At 35.3% G+C, this 14545-nt stretch overlaps 1 protein-coding gene across 14 annotated transcripts in view; it reads left to right on the top strand.

The window, feature by feature from the left end:
- Positions 1–14545, top strand: part of FUBP1 (far upstream element binding protein 1) — a 39002-nt gene that overhangs the window by 7799 nt on the left and 16658 nt on the right. For 6 of the 14 annotated variants that reach the window (XR_012916023.1, XR_012916020.1, XR_012916021.1 and 3 more), the window contains exons 2-17: positions 40–130; positions 973–1035; positions 1824–1862; positions 2347–2386; positions 2896–2948; positions 3041–3112; positions 3245–3302; positions 6300–6462; positions 6560–6658; positions 6780–6881; positions 7129–7231; positions 7338–7438; positions 8040–8181; positions 9043–9203; positions 12341–12492; positions 12577–12656. Coding sequence is in view for 10 of the 14 variants with exons in the window: in XM_020282492.2 (XP_020138081.2) it covers positions 40–130; positions 973–1035; positions 1824–1862; positions 2347–2386; positions 2896–2948; positions 3041–3112; positions 3245–3302; positions 6300–6462; positions 6560–6658; positions 6780–6881; positions 7129–7231; positions 7338–7438; positions 8040–8181; positions 9043–9203; positions 12341–12492; positions 12577–12656 (1519 nt within the window). In the remaining 4 variants the exon portion in view is untranslated. The remainder of the gene's footprint in view (positions 1–39; positions 131–972; positions 1036–1823; positions 1863–2346; positions 2387–2895; positions 2949–3040; positions 3113–3244; positions 3303–6299; positions 6463–6559; positions 6659–6779; positions 6882–7128; positions 7232–7337; positions 7439–8039; positions 8182–9042; positions 9204–12340; positions 12493–12576; positions 12657–14545) is intronic. The other 8 variants (XM_075999514.1, XM_075999496.1, XM_075999503.1 and 5 more) reach the window with 3 other exon arrangements.

Here is a 14545-nt window from a genome sequence, read left to right as displayed (position 1 = left end):
GTCTTGCTGTCCTTAATGATAGTGTGTTTTTGGTTTAAGATTGCAGCAAAAATTGGAGGTGATGCTGGGACATCACTGAATTCAAATGACTATGGTTATGGGGGACAAAAAAGACCGTTAGAAGATGGAGGTAAGTTATAGCCATAAGTATTTTGTTTTATACAGTGTTTAGTTGAAGTGATTTTCAGTGTTTTTCAAATGTTATTTTATTGAGATAATACTTTCATTATAAGGTTTTTTAAAACTGTGCAGTTTATATTAGCCTCAGAAGAGGGGAAAAAAGAGGCCTAGACAAGGTAGGTAAAATTTGAATCAACCAGAAACTTTTGTCTTTTTAGAAAACAGCCTATTTTCCTTTTCTTAGTATTATACCAGATTGACAATTTGCACAGACATTTTGTTAATAATATTGGGGAAAAAACCCAAAATATAAATTGTTTAGGAGATACTTCACTGTTTTTTCCCATATATAAATGAATCTTTATATGCTATGTTTTCTTTTTTTTTTTTTTTTTTTTTTTGCTGTTTCAGATTTTACTTTAAAGGTGGCAGTTGGTATAGTGTGCTATAGTGTGTTGCAGGTTATATCATTTTTTGTTATTTGTTTTGTTTTAGTACATTGTGTTTCAGGTTTAACTTTAAACATGTGGATTAAAACAGTGGATTTATAGTGCTTTATATTTTTTTAAAAACATAATTGTTGAAGCTTCTGAACTTAGAAGTCTGCGCATGTTTTTTGTTTAGGTTTGATGTATGAATTTTGATACATTTTCTTTTGGCCCTTATTTTTCTAAAGGAAAAGTCTCACTGAGCCTTTAGAATATATTTGTAGCTGTTGACCCAGGAGTACTTAGTTTCCTTTTATTTAAGTGTCTTTTGTATTTATGGTGAGGTTTTCAATATACAAAAAAAAAATGAGCTAATGATGCTTCAGATGTTGTGTGTAATGTATTCTTTTTATTTTATGTGTAGATGGCTCTTGGACAAGTACGAGCAGTACAACACACTGGGAGGGAATGCCCTCTCCTTTTAAAGGCAGGAATTTTTATTTATTACCTGTGTTTAGTATGTAAACATGAAATAAACCAGTGGATTCTTAAATGGACACAAATATTTCTTGGAATATGTGTCTGAATTTTTGCTGCACAACATTCTTATGTTTAATCATTTAAGTTTGAAGGGGGGAGGAGAATGTAGTACTTTCAGCTATAGGTTGTCTATTCCAAGATATGACTTGTATTCATCTGTGCAATGGATTTAGATGAAGGTAGTCATGTAGTTGCTTTGAATTTTGCTGTTGAAGTTTTATGCCATGAAATGTTTGTTTAGAAATAAAGAACAGTTTAGATTGAGATTGCCTTGTAATGTGGGGTTTTGTTTTGGGATTTTTTTTTTTTTTTGGTCATAGCTTTGTGGTCACTGTCAGATACATTCTACTTTTGATATATTTTCATATTTTGATAGTTCCCCCCCCCAATCTTCAGTTCCTGCAATGGAAGCATCATTAGCCTTTAACATGTAATAGTACTGGACCTAAATATTGTCTTGTATCATTTTAAAGTGCTTAGCATACATTAAGATTAGTGATTTGGTAACAAAGCGAATTATTTTAAATGTCTGTGCATTTTTTTAAAACAAAAGAATGAAAGAAATATAGTTTTTCTTATAGATTACTGAGTTTGGGTTGAGGTTTGGTAACAATGATAAACCAGATCCTAAGATATTTCAATGAATGCTTATATTGATATTTATTCTTGCTTGGGAGGGGAGAAGCTTTGTGGGATTTTTTTTGGCAAAAAATTAAAAGACTCTTAATTTTGCAGATCAACCGGATGCTAAGAAAGTTGCTCCTCAAAATGACTGTAAGTATTTATTTTAAACTGGGTTAAAAAGTAACTGAATTTTAACATTAAGGTTTTGTTCTTATTTTTGATGGATATCTTTGAAGTTAGTTGATCATATTCTTTTGAATGTCCAGCCTGAATTTCTTTGTAAATATATACCTTTTGCTCCTATTTTACGATCTCTCACTTTAGTTATGGCCAAGTATAAATAAAGATTGGTTGCTGAGTTATTTATTTATTTAACTATAACATTCTTAAACTATGTTTGTACCTCTTGAAAAAGAAAGAATTTCTGTGCTATGCTGTTGCTAATACAATGTCTGCTCTTTCACTGGCTTTTTTACTTCTCTCAATGCTGACTTAGGTATTCTGTGTAAAATTTTACTCTCTTCAAGGTGTTGTCTGTGCATCAGGGAGAGACTTAGAATGCTTGATGTGATTGTGCTGTTAAATATATAAGTAAACCAGAATTTTGAATTTTCATTTTTATTTCTTTTGGTAGCTTTTGGAACACAGTTACCACCAATGCATCAGCAGCAAAGGTATAGTCAAAAGCTTTTCAAAAAGTACTTTGCAGGTTTTAGTTGAGCTATATTTGTAGACAGAACCAAGTTAGTGTTTAGTGAATCTGTGTCTGCATAATTTTTTGTATATATATGTAGTTTATTTCCTTTCACATTGGAAGATAACATAACAATCATTTTTCTTTTTTGAGTGAGATACATTTGTAATTTGGAAGGATAGGTGGGACATTTTAGAAGAACTGGAGTAATTAGTATAACTATTAAGATGATATTCTCTGAACTCTAACTCCTTTGCGGTTCATGTCTTCAGACTGTTCCATTTACCATTCCTTCCTGACTTGATGTGTATCATCTTAATTAAGATTCTTAGTTTACCTAATAAGAGCCATAATTTTGCCATGAATGTGTACTTAGAACCTTAGTTTAAGCCATTAGGAGACATTAGACTTCCATTTTCATTAGTAGTTTACCTTTTATATGTAAATAAGTTAGCTTTGAAGGAAAATGTTAGTTTCTGTTATTCTTAGCAGGTCTGTAATGACAGAAGAATACAAAGTTCCAGATGGAATGGTTGGCTTTAGTAAGTAACCTGATTTTTTTTTTAAAGTTTTGAAAATATAAAGCATACTTTATAATCTTTCAGCAAATAATTTTTTTTTTAATTTTTACTAGTAATTGGCAGAGGAGGTGAACAGATCTCACGCATACAACAGGAATCTGGATGCAAAATACAGATAGCTCCTGGTAACATTATTCTCTTGGTATTTTCAAAGTGACTACAAAACTAGTATTTTTTTAGGTTTCTAGTGATAATGATGCTACCTATTAATCTTTTGACCTAAAATTTTCTTTCCCTTTTTTTTTTTTTAATTTTAGACAGTGGTGGCCTTCCAGAAAGGTCCTGTATGTTAACTGGAACACCTGAATCTGTGCAGTAAGTATGAAAATCTGAAAAGTCTTCTTATAGTAATATGAACTTTGTCTTTGTTCTTCATTACTGCTCTCTTTAACACCATCATCTCCCTGCCCACTTCCTTTGAAAGTCTAGTAACTCCAAAGTTCATGCCCCATACCTTTCTTAATTCAGGTTCATCATTTGTACCATTGGACACAGAAAATAATTTAAACCATCTTTATATCTACTCCAGTCTCTACTTGAGAAGCCGAATGTAGTAGCCTGGAGAAAAATGCATGATCACATTAACTGTCACTAAAACTCAAAACAATTAAGCTCAAGTGAACTTTTGTGTTGCCTTCATTTCTCTAGGTTCCATTCATTCTGTGCCAAGGCTTGTTAGTACTATATGCCCCCCTCCTCCAAATCTTCAGCATCTAACCCCCTCTCTCCCACTTAAGCTTATTTGAGATAATAGAAGCAAATAAGAAACAGTTCTACCTTTCACTACCACTAAATCTCTGAGCCTTCATTTGTTTCCTATACCCATAGTACTCAGATATTTCCTTTGTGTTCATGTGCCTAAGGCCAGCCCTTCCTTCCTGCTGAAGGTCATGTCCCTGCAATTGAGCTTTCTCTTGAATTATTTTCCCTTCTTTTCTAGATAATTTATAGCAGCATACCAACATGCTTCAAAATCTTATCTGAACAAAACCCATCCCTGAACCCCAGATTTTATTTCTCTGCTCTATTTTACAATAAATTTCCTTTGATAAGGTGGCTGTACTTGCCATATCATCTGCCTGTTTTTTCTCTTGAACTCCATGTCAGTTAGGCTTTTATTTTCAACCTTTTCATTGAAATTTCTCTTATTAGAAAATGAATGTCATGTCGTTCAGCCTGTCAGCAGTGTGACAGTGAACCACTGCCTCCTTAAAACACTTGATTTATTTGTCTTTGGGATACCTATGTGACTGGCTGCTCTTTCTCAGTCTTGGCTATTCTGCTTTAACTTCTGGTCTCTCATTATGAGAGTGCTCCAAAATTCAGTCCTGGTATGGTATGTTGACACATATCTATCAGATGATTTCATTCAATCTATTAAGCTGAATTTAATATATGGCTTTATATACCATGAGTTTTATATACTCTTGAATTTTTATTTTCAGCCGTAATCTTTCCCCTAAGTTACAGATTCATATGTTTGCTGCTCATTCAGTATCTCCACTTAAATGTCTGTTAGACATCTACAACTTTGATCATCAAAACAGAATCTTTGACTTCTGCCTTATCCCCGAGCTACTCTTTTATTCAACTTATTTATCCTCATCTCTCTGAATGGGCAAATCTGTTTTAATGTTTTATCTTTCTCTCATGCACCATTTATCCATAAGCAACTCTTGGTCATTTTTTCCATAATTTATTCACAATCCAGCCTCTTCTTGCCACCTTCTATACCATGACACCATTTGCTTGTATTATTGCAACATGTTTTCATTCTTTTTACCCTTGTCCCACAGTAGTCTATTCTTGTAGTAGTCTAGCCATAGTGACCCTTTTAAAATGTAAATCAGTTCATATCACTACTTTGCTCAAAATCCTATAATGCCTCCACATTTAGTGTAAAAGTTAATGTCTTTCCATGGCCTAGCCTATCTGCTACCTTTCTCACTTCATTTTTTACCATTCTTCCATCAACTCTTTTCTAACCTCCTGTAGTCTTTCAGCACACCATGCATGCTTTTTTTGAGTTCTTTGCGCTTCTTGTTTCTTCTGTAACATTTTTTTCTCAGATATTACATAGTCACTCCCCCACTTCTTTCAGGTATTATCTCTATTAGTAAGGCCCCCCCATATTGGTTTTGTATTGAATAGTATTCCCTCTCACAAATGCATGCATGTGTATTCTGTCCTTATCTTGCTTTGATTTTCTTTATAGTACTTACCAAATGACATGTTATTTATTGAAATTCTGTTTTTACTTAATTTAATGAAGTTAATCATTCTAGCAGAAACTTTATTTTCTTTAGTCCTCTAACCCCATTACCTAGAAGATCACTTAGTTGATATTTAAGTATTTGTTGAATGAATAAATATTAACATTTGAGTGAGCAATATGGTGCTTTAACATTTAATTCTTGGAGGAATTAGCTTAGTTCTGAGATAACTTTATAATATTCCTTAGAAATTTGTATGGTTCTCAAAAATTAAAATTGTATACCTAGAAAGTTTATTGCATAGTCACAATCTTTGCCTCCTAATTTTTGGTTTTGTTTTGTTTTCATTTTAGTTAACAGCAAAGCCATTGTTAGCAGCCAGGCTAGGTAGCTCACACCTGTAATCCCAGCACTTTGGGAGGCCAAGCTGGGAGGTTCACTTGAGGCCAGGAGATTGAGACCAGCCTGGGCAACATAGCAAGATACCATCTCTACAAAAAATTTAAAAATTAGTTAGGAGTGTTGGTGCACACCTGTAATCCTAGCTACTTGGGAAGCCGAGGCAGGAAGAAGCGCTTGAGCCCAGGATTTTGAGGCTGTAGCAATGAACTTTCATCAGGCCATTATACATACTCTAGCCTGGGCCATGAAGACCCCATCAATAAAAAAAACAAGGCCAGGTGCAGCAGCTCATGCCTCTGTAATCCTAGCTCTCTGGGAGGCTGAGGCGGGAGGATTGCTTGAGGTCACAAGTTTGAGACCAGCCTGAGCAAGAGCAAGACCCTATCTCTACAAAAATTAGAAAAATTATCCTGACATGGTGGTACATGCCTGTCTCAGCTACTTCAGATCTGCTAAAGCGAGAGGATGGCTTGAGCTCAGGAGTTTGAGATTGCAGTAAGCTATAATGACACCACTGAACTATAGCTGAGGGGAGAAAGAGAAACTCAATCAAACAAATAAATAAATGAGTATTAGCTTTAAGGTACCCAATCTTGAATTGGGATAGGAGTACTTGGTTATATTATTTTATATTTCTCTATTTGGAAAAGCTTGAGTGTGCTACCCCTTATTTTTTTAATATTAATTTGTTAAACAGATCAGCAAAACGGCTACTGGACCAGATTGTTGAAAAAGGAAGACCAGCTCCTGGCTTCCATCATGGTGATGGACCAGGAAATGCAGTTCAAGAAATCATGATTCCAGCTAGCAAGGCAGGATTAGTTATTGGAAAGGGAGGAGAGACTATTAAACAACTTCAGGTATTGTTATATTTATAACTGATTACTTTTTGTCTGTTTTGAGGTCAGTTTTCTTCCACTCTTTTGTTAATAAATATGATTTCTCTGATTATAACAGGAGCGGGCTGGAGTTAAAATGGTTATGATTCAAGATGGACCTCAGAACACTGGCGCTGATAAACCTCTTAGGATTACAGGAGACCCATATAAAGTTCAAGTAAACTTAATTTTCTACTTTATAAAGGAGTTTGGGTTGGACGAGATTGAGCAAAACGTGCATGAATAGTTAAAATGTTTTGAGACATGCTTTCTAAATTAGCTAACTTTTTCTACTTTAGCAAGCCAAGGAAATGGTGTTAGAGTTAATTCGTGATCAAGGTGGTTTCAGAGAAGTTCGAAATGAGTATGGGTCAAGAATAGGAGGAAATGAAGGGATAGATGTAAGTAAAAATCATTCAGAAATGGTTGTATACTAATCTATAAGTAAAATTATAGTGGTTTTCCTATTTTGTATTGGATAGCCTTCTCTAACATAGTTCTTTTCTCCTAGAATACAGAATTGTATATGTTGTATCTTGTTGCTCTTTTGAAATAAATATAGCATTGTATATATTAATACTTTTGTGATTTGATGCAAATTAACTTTGAGGAAATAGCTTTCCTAATACTTAGTCTTCTTTACATAAGGTTCCGATTCCAAGGTTTGCTGTTGGTATTGTAATAGGAAGAAATGGAGAGATGATCAAAAAAATACAAAATGATGCTGGTGTTCGAATTCAGTTTAAGCCAGGTGAGTATGTCTGTTAATCTTCTAAGTGTGGTGGGAATTATTATTATTGAATTAACCCATATACATTTATTATTTAATTCACCCCATTTCTTTCTTTGTTTTGAAGATGATGGAACAACACCTGATAGAATAGCACAAATAACAGGACCTCCAGACCGTTGCCAACATGCTGCAGAAATTATTACAGACCTTCTTCGAAGTGTTCAGGTTTGATAAAAAAAATTTAACATTTTCATGAGAAAGTGTTTTCTTTCATCTAATCTGAAAATTCTCCTCCCACCCCTTATATTTTTATGTAATAGTCTGCTTAATAATGCTTTAATGGCTAAAAAAGTAAAATTGCTTTAAGGTGAGTAGGAAGAAGTGCTATATAAATGCACTACCGTATTCACCCCAGTATAAAAAAATAAATAGTAGCAGGAGCTGGCTGAGGTGACTCAGACCTATAACATCGCAGTTACTTGAGAAGCTGAGGTAGGAGGATTGCTTGAGACTAGGAGTTTGAGACCAGCCTGGACAACATAGCAAGACCTCATCATCTCTTTAAAAAATTTTTATTTAGTTTTGCATGGTGGCACACACCTATAGCACTTGTAGTCTTAGCTAACTCAGGAGGCTGAGGCAGGATGATCACTTGAGCCTAGGACTTAGAGAGAGAGAGAAAAAATCATAGCTGTTAACTGATGATTGTTTAGGCCAAGTCATCTCTAAATTTCTGGCTCACAAATAGTCACAATAATTTTACCATGGAAAGAAAGGTTTGTTTCTGTTCTGACTTTTCTGCTTGTCTTTCTTTTCCTCTCCTTAGGCTGGTAATCCTGGTGGACCTGGACCTGGTGGTCGAGGAAGAGGTAGAGGTCAAGGCAACTGGAATATGGGACCACCTGGTGGACTACAGGAATTTAATTTCATTGTGCCAACTGGGAAAACTGGATTAATAATAGGAAAAGGCAATGTATTTTAAATTATCTTAATGTTTAACACATAAAAAGAGCAGGATTTGAATCTCACTGACTTCTAGAGAAAAAGGACCAACAGTTAATTATTAGTGTAAGGAAACTTCTTTTGACCCAGAAACTGGTTTGAGTATTTTTCTTTGTTCATTTTGCTTTTTCCTTCATATTTATTAAAATTTGAACATGTTGGTTTATCTTTACATTGCTTTTTTTTTTCTTTTTAAACAAAAGTAAAAGCAAGATTTACATTGCTTTTAAAAGCAATTTATTTAAAGCTAATATTTTGGTAAATTATAATCCACATTAAGATTATATATAAGCATACTAAGTAAATGTATTTTTAAGAAAAGCATGAAATATTTTGTATAATTTGATTTAAAGTATGGAATATTAAACGGAAAACCCTAATAGAATATTGTTGAATAGGATACTAGCCAAAATTTTTTTTAGTGGCACATTTATTTATTTATATTTTTTTAGAGAGAGGGTATTCCTCTGTCATGACCAGGGTGGAATGCAGTGGTATCACCGTAGCTCACTGCAACCTCAAACTCCTGGGCTCAAGGGATCCTCCCATTTCAGCCTCCTAAGTAGCTAGGACTATAGACGTGCAATACTATGCCTGGCTAATTTTTTTTTCTTTTTTGTAGAGATGGGGTCTTGCTATGTTGCCCAGGCTGGTCTCGAACTCCTGGGCTCAAGCAATCCTCCTGCCTCGGCCTCCCAAAGTGCTGGGATTACAGGCATGAGCCACTGCACTCAGCCAGTGGCCTCTTTAATTGTGACCATTTTCTTCTGAATAGCTTCTCTTACATCCTTGGAGCCTTTAGAGAAATTACTGTCTTTTGGTTTTAGGAGGTGAAACCATAAAAAGCATAAGCCAACAGTCTGGTGCAAGAATAGAACTTCAGAGAAATCCTCCACCTAATGCAGATCCTAATATGAAGTTATTTACAATTCGTGGCACTCCACAGCAAATAGACTATGCTCGGCAACTTATAGAAGAAAAGATTGGTGTGAGTATACTTTAAACTTTTAACTTACAGTGTAGACCCCATTAAATAACATTAATTCAGGTATACCACAGGAAAATGTACAATTTTTAGTCTGAATTATAGGTTTTGTGATATAATAGATACATAAAACATTAAAAAGATTTTCCAGCTATAAAAGTAACCTAATTAAATATGCAGTGACAGATTTTCAGAACTACCTTATATTTGGGTAGCATTACTTGCAGGCATGATGTTAGTATTGGTGGAAGGTTGTGAAGCATAGTTGAAGGAGATAGTTATGGGAATTCATTATTTATTAAGGTCTTAAATGCAACCATGGGGAAGTAAAAAAGATGAATCAGATGTGGACTGGCTCACAATCATTTGGGGGTTTTAAATGCAGACTATTTGGGTCTTTCCCACTTCTACACAAGTATATACATAGATACTATATGTGCACATTTTTGTAAGATGTACTTTAGACAGATGTATTAGGTGATTCTGGTGCACATCCAAATTGGGATGTTTTTGCTCTAGAAAAGTTTGCTTGTAGTAGAACAAAAAAGTATGAAGAGCCTTGATGGCATTTTTGTAAATGAGGCAGATAGTATTTTACTGGTTTTTTTATGATGATGAATTAGTTAACATAAGGTGTGAACATCTTAATAATAATAATTAGAATTTCTTGGGGAAACTCTTCTTTAATTTTTTTTTCTTTTCTTTTTTTTTTGAGACAGAGTCTCACTCTGTTGCCCAGGCTAGGGTGCTGTGGCATCAGCCCAGCTCACAGCAACTTCAATCTCCTGAGCTCAACCAATCCTCCTGCCTCAGCCTCCCAGGTAGCTGGGACTATAGGCATGCGCTACCATGCCTGGCTGATTTTTTACATATGTTTTTAGTTGGCCAATTAATTTCTTTCTATTTTTTAGTAGAGACGGAGTCTCACTCTTGCTCAGGCTGGTCTCAAATTCCTGAGCTCAAATGCTCCTCCTGCCTCGGCCTCCCAGAGTGCTAGGATTACAGGTGTGAGCCACCGTGCCTGGCCTTAAATTTTTTAATTCATTATTTTATTTTTATTTATTTATTTATTTATTTATTTTGAGACAGAGTCTCACTTTGTTGCCCAGGCTAGTGTGAGTGCCATGGCATCAGCCTAGCTGACAGCAACCTCAAACTCCTGGGCTCAAGCAATCCTTCCGCCTCAGCCTCCCAAGTAGCTGGGATTACAGGCATGCGCCACCATGCCCGGCTCATTTTTTCTATATATATATTAGTTGGCCAATTAATTTCTTTCTATTTATAGTAGAGACGGGGTCTCGCTCTTGCTCAGGTTGGTTTTGAACTCCTGACCTCAAGCAATCCGCCCGCCTTGGCCTCCCAGAGTGCTAGGATTACAGGCGTGAGCCAGTGCGCCCGGCCTATTTTTATTTTTTGAAAGAGTCTCACTGTGTCACCCAAGCTGGAGTACATTGGCCCAATCAAAGCTCACCTCTACAGTCTCAAACTCCTGGGCTCAAGGGATCCTCTTGCCTCAGCCTCTGGAATAGCTGGCACTGTAGGCACCACACTTGACTAATTTTGAAATTTTTTGTAGAGCTAGGATCTTGCTTTGTTGCCCAGGCTGGTCTCAGACTCCTGGCCTTAAGTGATCCTCCCACCTTTACCTCCCAAAGTACTGGTATTACAGGCATGACCCACCCCACCTGGCTCTTAGGAAAGTCCTTTTTGGTGTTTTTCATGCTATGAATGGGGTGCAAAAATCAAGTTTGACACTGTGTCTACTTAAACAATAATAGATGTAGAAAAGACATTTAAAGTACATCTTACAAAAATGTATACATTCATTGTATGTTCTTTTGTACAGGTATTTAGTTTAATTGTTCAAAAAATGAAGCTATTTGTGGACTCTCAGTGAAGGCAGACGCTGAAGCCAAGCAGAAAAATGAATAGCACATCTTGGGTTTTGATTTTATAGTATTAGCCTCACATGTATGGGTTAGGATTTCTGTTGGATTCATGGAGAAATAAGATAGATTGTTTCAATTTAGTTAATTTAGTATGGTGGTTAAAAGCATAGACTCTAGAGTCAGGCTGCCTGGGTTCAAAATCCCATTAATCATTTACTGGCTACGTGACCTTAGAGAAGTTATTTATACTCTTTTTTGGCTCGGTTTCCTTCTATAACATGAGGATGATGTTAACTATTTCATAGAGTTGTAGGGATTACATGAATGTGCATGTATGTGTGTAACTTAAAAGAATGACTGGCTTATATGCTAAATACTTTTGAGTATTTACTATTTGGAAAAGATGAGTCATGGATAATAAAAGGGATAGCAACAGTCAGTGACTTAAAGAGACAAGTTAATAAAAGGGACTTTAAACATAATGAAGTCTTAGTTTAATTATTTTGCAGTGAGAAAATTGACAAGTAAATGTAGTTTAAGCACTTTGGTCTTTGCAAGTTAGCTTACCAAGAAAAATCAGCTAAGTATTTTTAATTAGAATGTGGCATAATAATAATAAAATATCCTGATTTGTCGCATGAATTACAAACGGAGTTTTCATGCTATTAGAGGACATTGTTTAAATTATTGACCTAAATGGAGTTCCAGTGACAGAAAGAGAATGGTTGTAAGGACTTTCGTTAGGGAACTAGTTGTTGTGTTATAGGTGAAGTGTTCAGAAGACAATTCATGATATGGGACCTAAGCAATTTAGGAAACATTGCCAAGATTGTCATCCAGTGTTAGGAGAGTGGAGGTAGAGTAGATACAGAGAGAACAGCTAGAGAGTGTCCTCTAGAAGAGCTAGAGATAAGGACCTAATATGTAGTAGACTTGCATGATTAAGATAAAAAAGTAAGAATACAAAAGGAAAGAGAAATAGTGCTGTCTGAAAAAAGTAGAGTAGAAGCTCAAGGATGTGTATCACTATTTGCATTTAGTTGTGAAATGCTATTGATTTTAATGAATTTTACATGTCTCATTAATATGGTAGTGTTAAAATAATTTTTGTAACATCAGTGAGGAAAGGTAGGAAAATCTAAAATTTGTTCCTTATGACTGGAAGAGGCTAGAAATGGAAGATAATTTGGCCTTAGAGTTGTTAATTACTCTGTTTTCCTGATTTTTGTATGTCATCTTACTTTTTTGCAGGGCCCAGTAAATCCTTTAGGGCCACCTGTACCCCATGGGCCCCATGGGGTCCCAGGCCCCCATGGGCCTCCTGGGCCTCCCGGGCCTGGAACTCCAATGGGACCATACAACCCTGCACCTTATAATCCAGGACCACCTGGCCCGGCTCCACAGTAAGTATTGGTTTTGGTTCTGGGCTTTTCCTTAAAGATTCTAGCTTTTGGTAAATTGTATTTTTATGCTGATTTTCTTTTCAGTGGTCCTCCAGCCCCTTATGCTCCCCAGGGGTGGGGAAATGCATATCCACACTGGCAGCAGCAGGCTCCTCCTGATCCAGGTAAAAAAAAAAAAAGATAGTTATCATTATGTGCTATCTGTATTGTTTGTTTTCCACCCCTGTTACATTCTTAAATGTCCTAGTATGGATTCTATATTGTATGCTTTATCTTCATTAATTTTAGTCTTTTGGCAGAGTATTAGGCACTGCTTCTACGACAGCGTATAAGACTTACATGAGTATGTTGTCTGCTTTTATGAAACTTTTTTTCTACCTGCATTTGGCTTTCTCTAATTATGAATTGACACAGCAGAATGCCAAAAGCTGCAGGAAGAAGTGCAGTATCTTAGGTTTTAGGTACCAGTGCTGTCAGTTGTATAGCATGTTAAATGTTATAATATCCATGAAAGAATAAGTTACATTTATTTATAAAATTATGTGAGAGAGTAACAGAGTGTTAAAATACTTGGTCATTAAATTCCCAAGTTATCAAATAAGATATAAATTGTTTTAGTACTTTTGATAAGGCAACTTCATGTTAGTAAAAATCAGTCCTATATTTAATAACTGCATGCTAGAACTCTGAAATATACTTAAATATTTTCTATATTCAGATCTGGATTTTATATATATTACATTCTATTCTACTCTTGCATCTTCTCATGCTCCGTAGTTTGCTTTCCAACTTGGTCGAAGAGTCATTCTTTGAAATCAGTTGACGTTTATTTATGATCCTTTTTTCTCACCTGCTACCTACCTTTTAAGTCTCTCACTGGAGAAGTTTCAAGGAAGGTATACTGAATTATGGACTACTTTCTACACATAGTATATTTATCCAAAAAAAAACCAGAAGTAATTGATTTAAATGAAATTATTATGTTGCATTTGATTGAACATTTTGATATTTAATTGTGGCCCTGTATTATAATATACTTTAATTTCATAGGAAGTATGCTCTTTGGAATATGATGACACAACATGACAGTCACCAAATAACCACAACTTCTACTTGTTCAAGAAACAACTTGAGTTGTGCTAGGATCTGGGTATGCAAAGTGAGGTTCATGTGCTATAGCAGAAGAATGCACTCCCAGCGTAAGCAATCCTGTGATAGAAGGGTTCACAGGGTACAGAAAAAGTATCAAATATGATTTATTGTATAATATTCTGAAAGTTCATCTTTTGAGAATGAAAGGACTTTTCTTTCTCTCTTAAGCTAATTAGGAGGATGTGATTAAGCAAAGGAATGTGACTTAACAGTTTGAGTAGGTTAAGGGGCAGATTTATATTATGTAAGTTGGAATTGCCAGGATTTCAACTATGAGAAGTGTTTGAGTAGGGAGCATGATTGAGAAAAACAATGAAAATAAGGAGTAGTCAGTCTCTGTTTCACAATCTGTTTTCAGTTTGGAGTAGTAGTGAAGTCACCACTATGAGAACCGGTCAATGAACGTAGCTTTCAGCATTGCCTTTGGGAAAGAAGTAACCCATTTAGTTAAAAGATAGTCAGCTGGTTGGCCCACCTCAGAGTTATGATGGGTTACTGTGAGTGCTTGGGTTAGATATTGCTTATATTAGACTTAGAATTGTGGAATATTTTATCATCAATATTATCTGAACTAAAATCTGTTTTTATAAAAAAATGTTAATGGTCCGTTGTAGATTTATGTAGTGGTCAAGAATTTAGACTTCAGAGTAAACAAACCTAGATCAGTCCTATGTAGATCCCACAACTTACTAATTGTGGGATGTCAAGCACGTTTTTAAATTCCTAGGTTTCTGTTTTCTTACCTATAAATGGTAAATGAATGATTATTAAGTTCTTAGTACATACTCGTTATATGTAACTATGAGTCTGGTTTTTTGGTATGGTTTACACATTTGTGAATACAAGTATCATCACTTCCTAAAGTCTTTTAATTTCTTTATCCAGACATTGCGTCAAGTGA

Source organism: Microcebus murinus, chromosome 2 (assembly GCF_040939455.1).
Source record: "Microcebus murinus isolate Inina chromosome 2, M.murinus_Inina_mat1.0, whole genome shotgun sequence".
Taxonomy (NCBI): Eukaryota; Metazoa; Chordata; class Mammalia; order Primates; family Cheirogaleidae; genus Microcebus; species Microcebus murinus.
The sequence above is the reverse complement of the archived record's forward strand: the minus strand, read 5'-3'. Positions and strand labels throughout refer to the sequence as shown.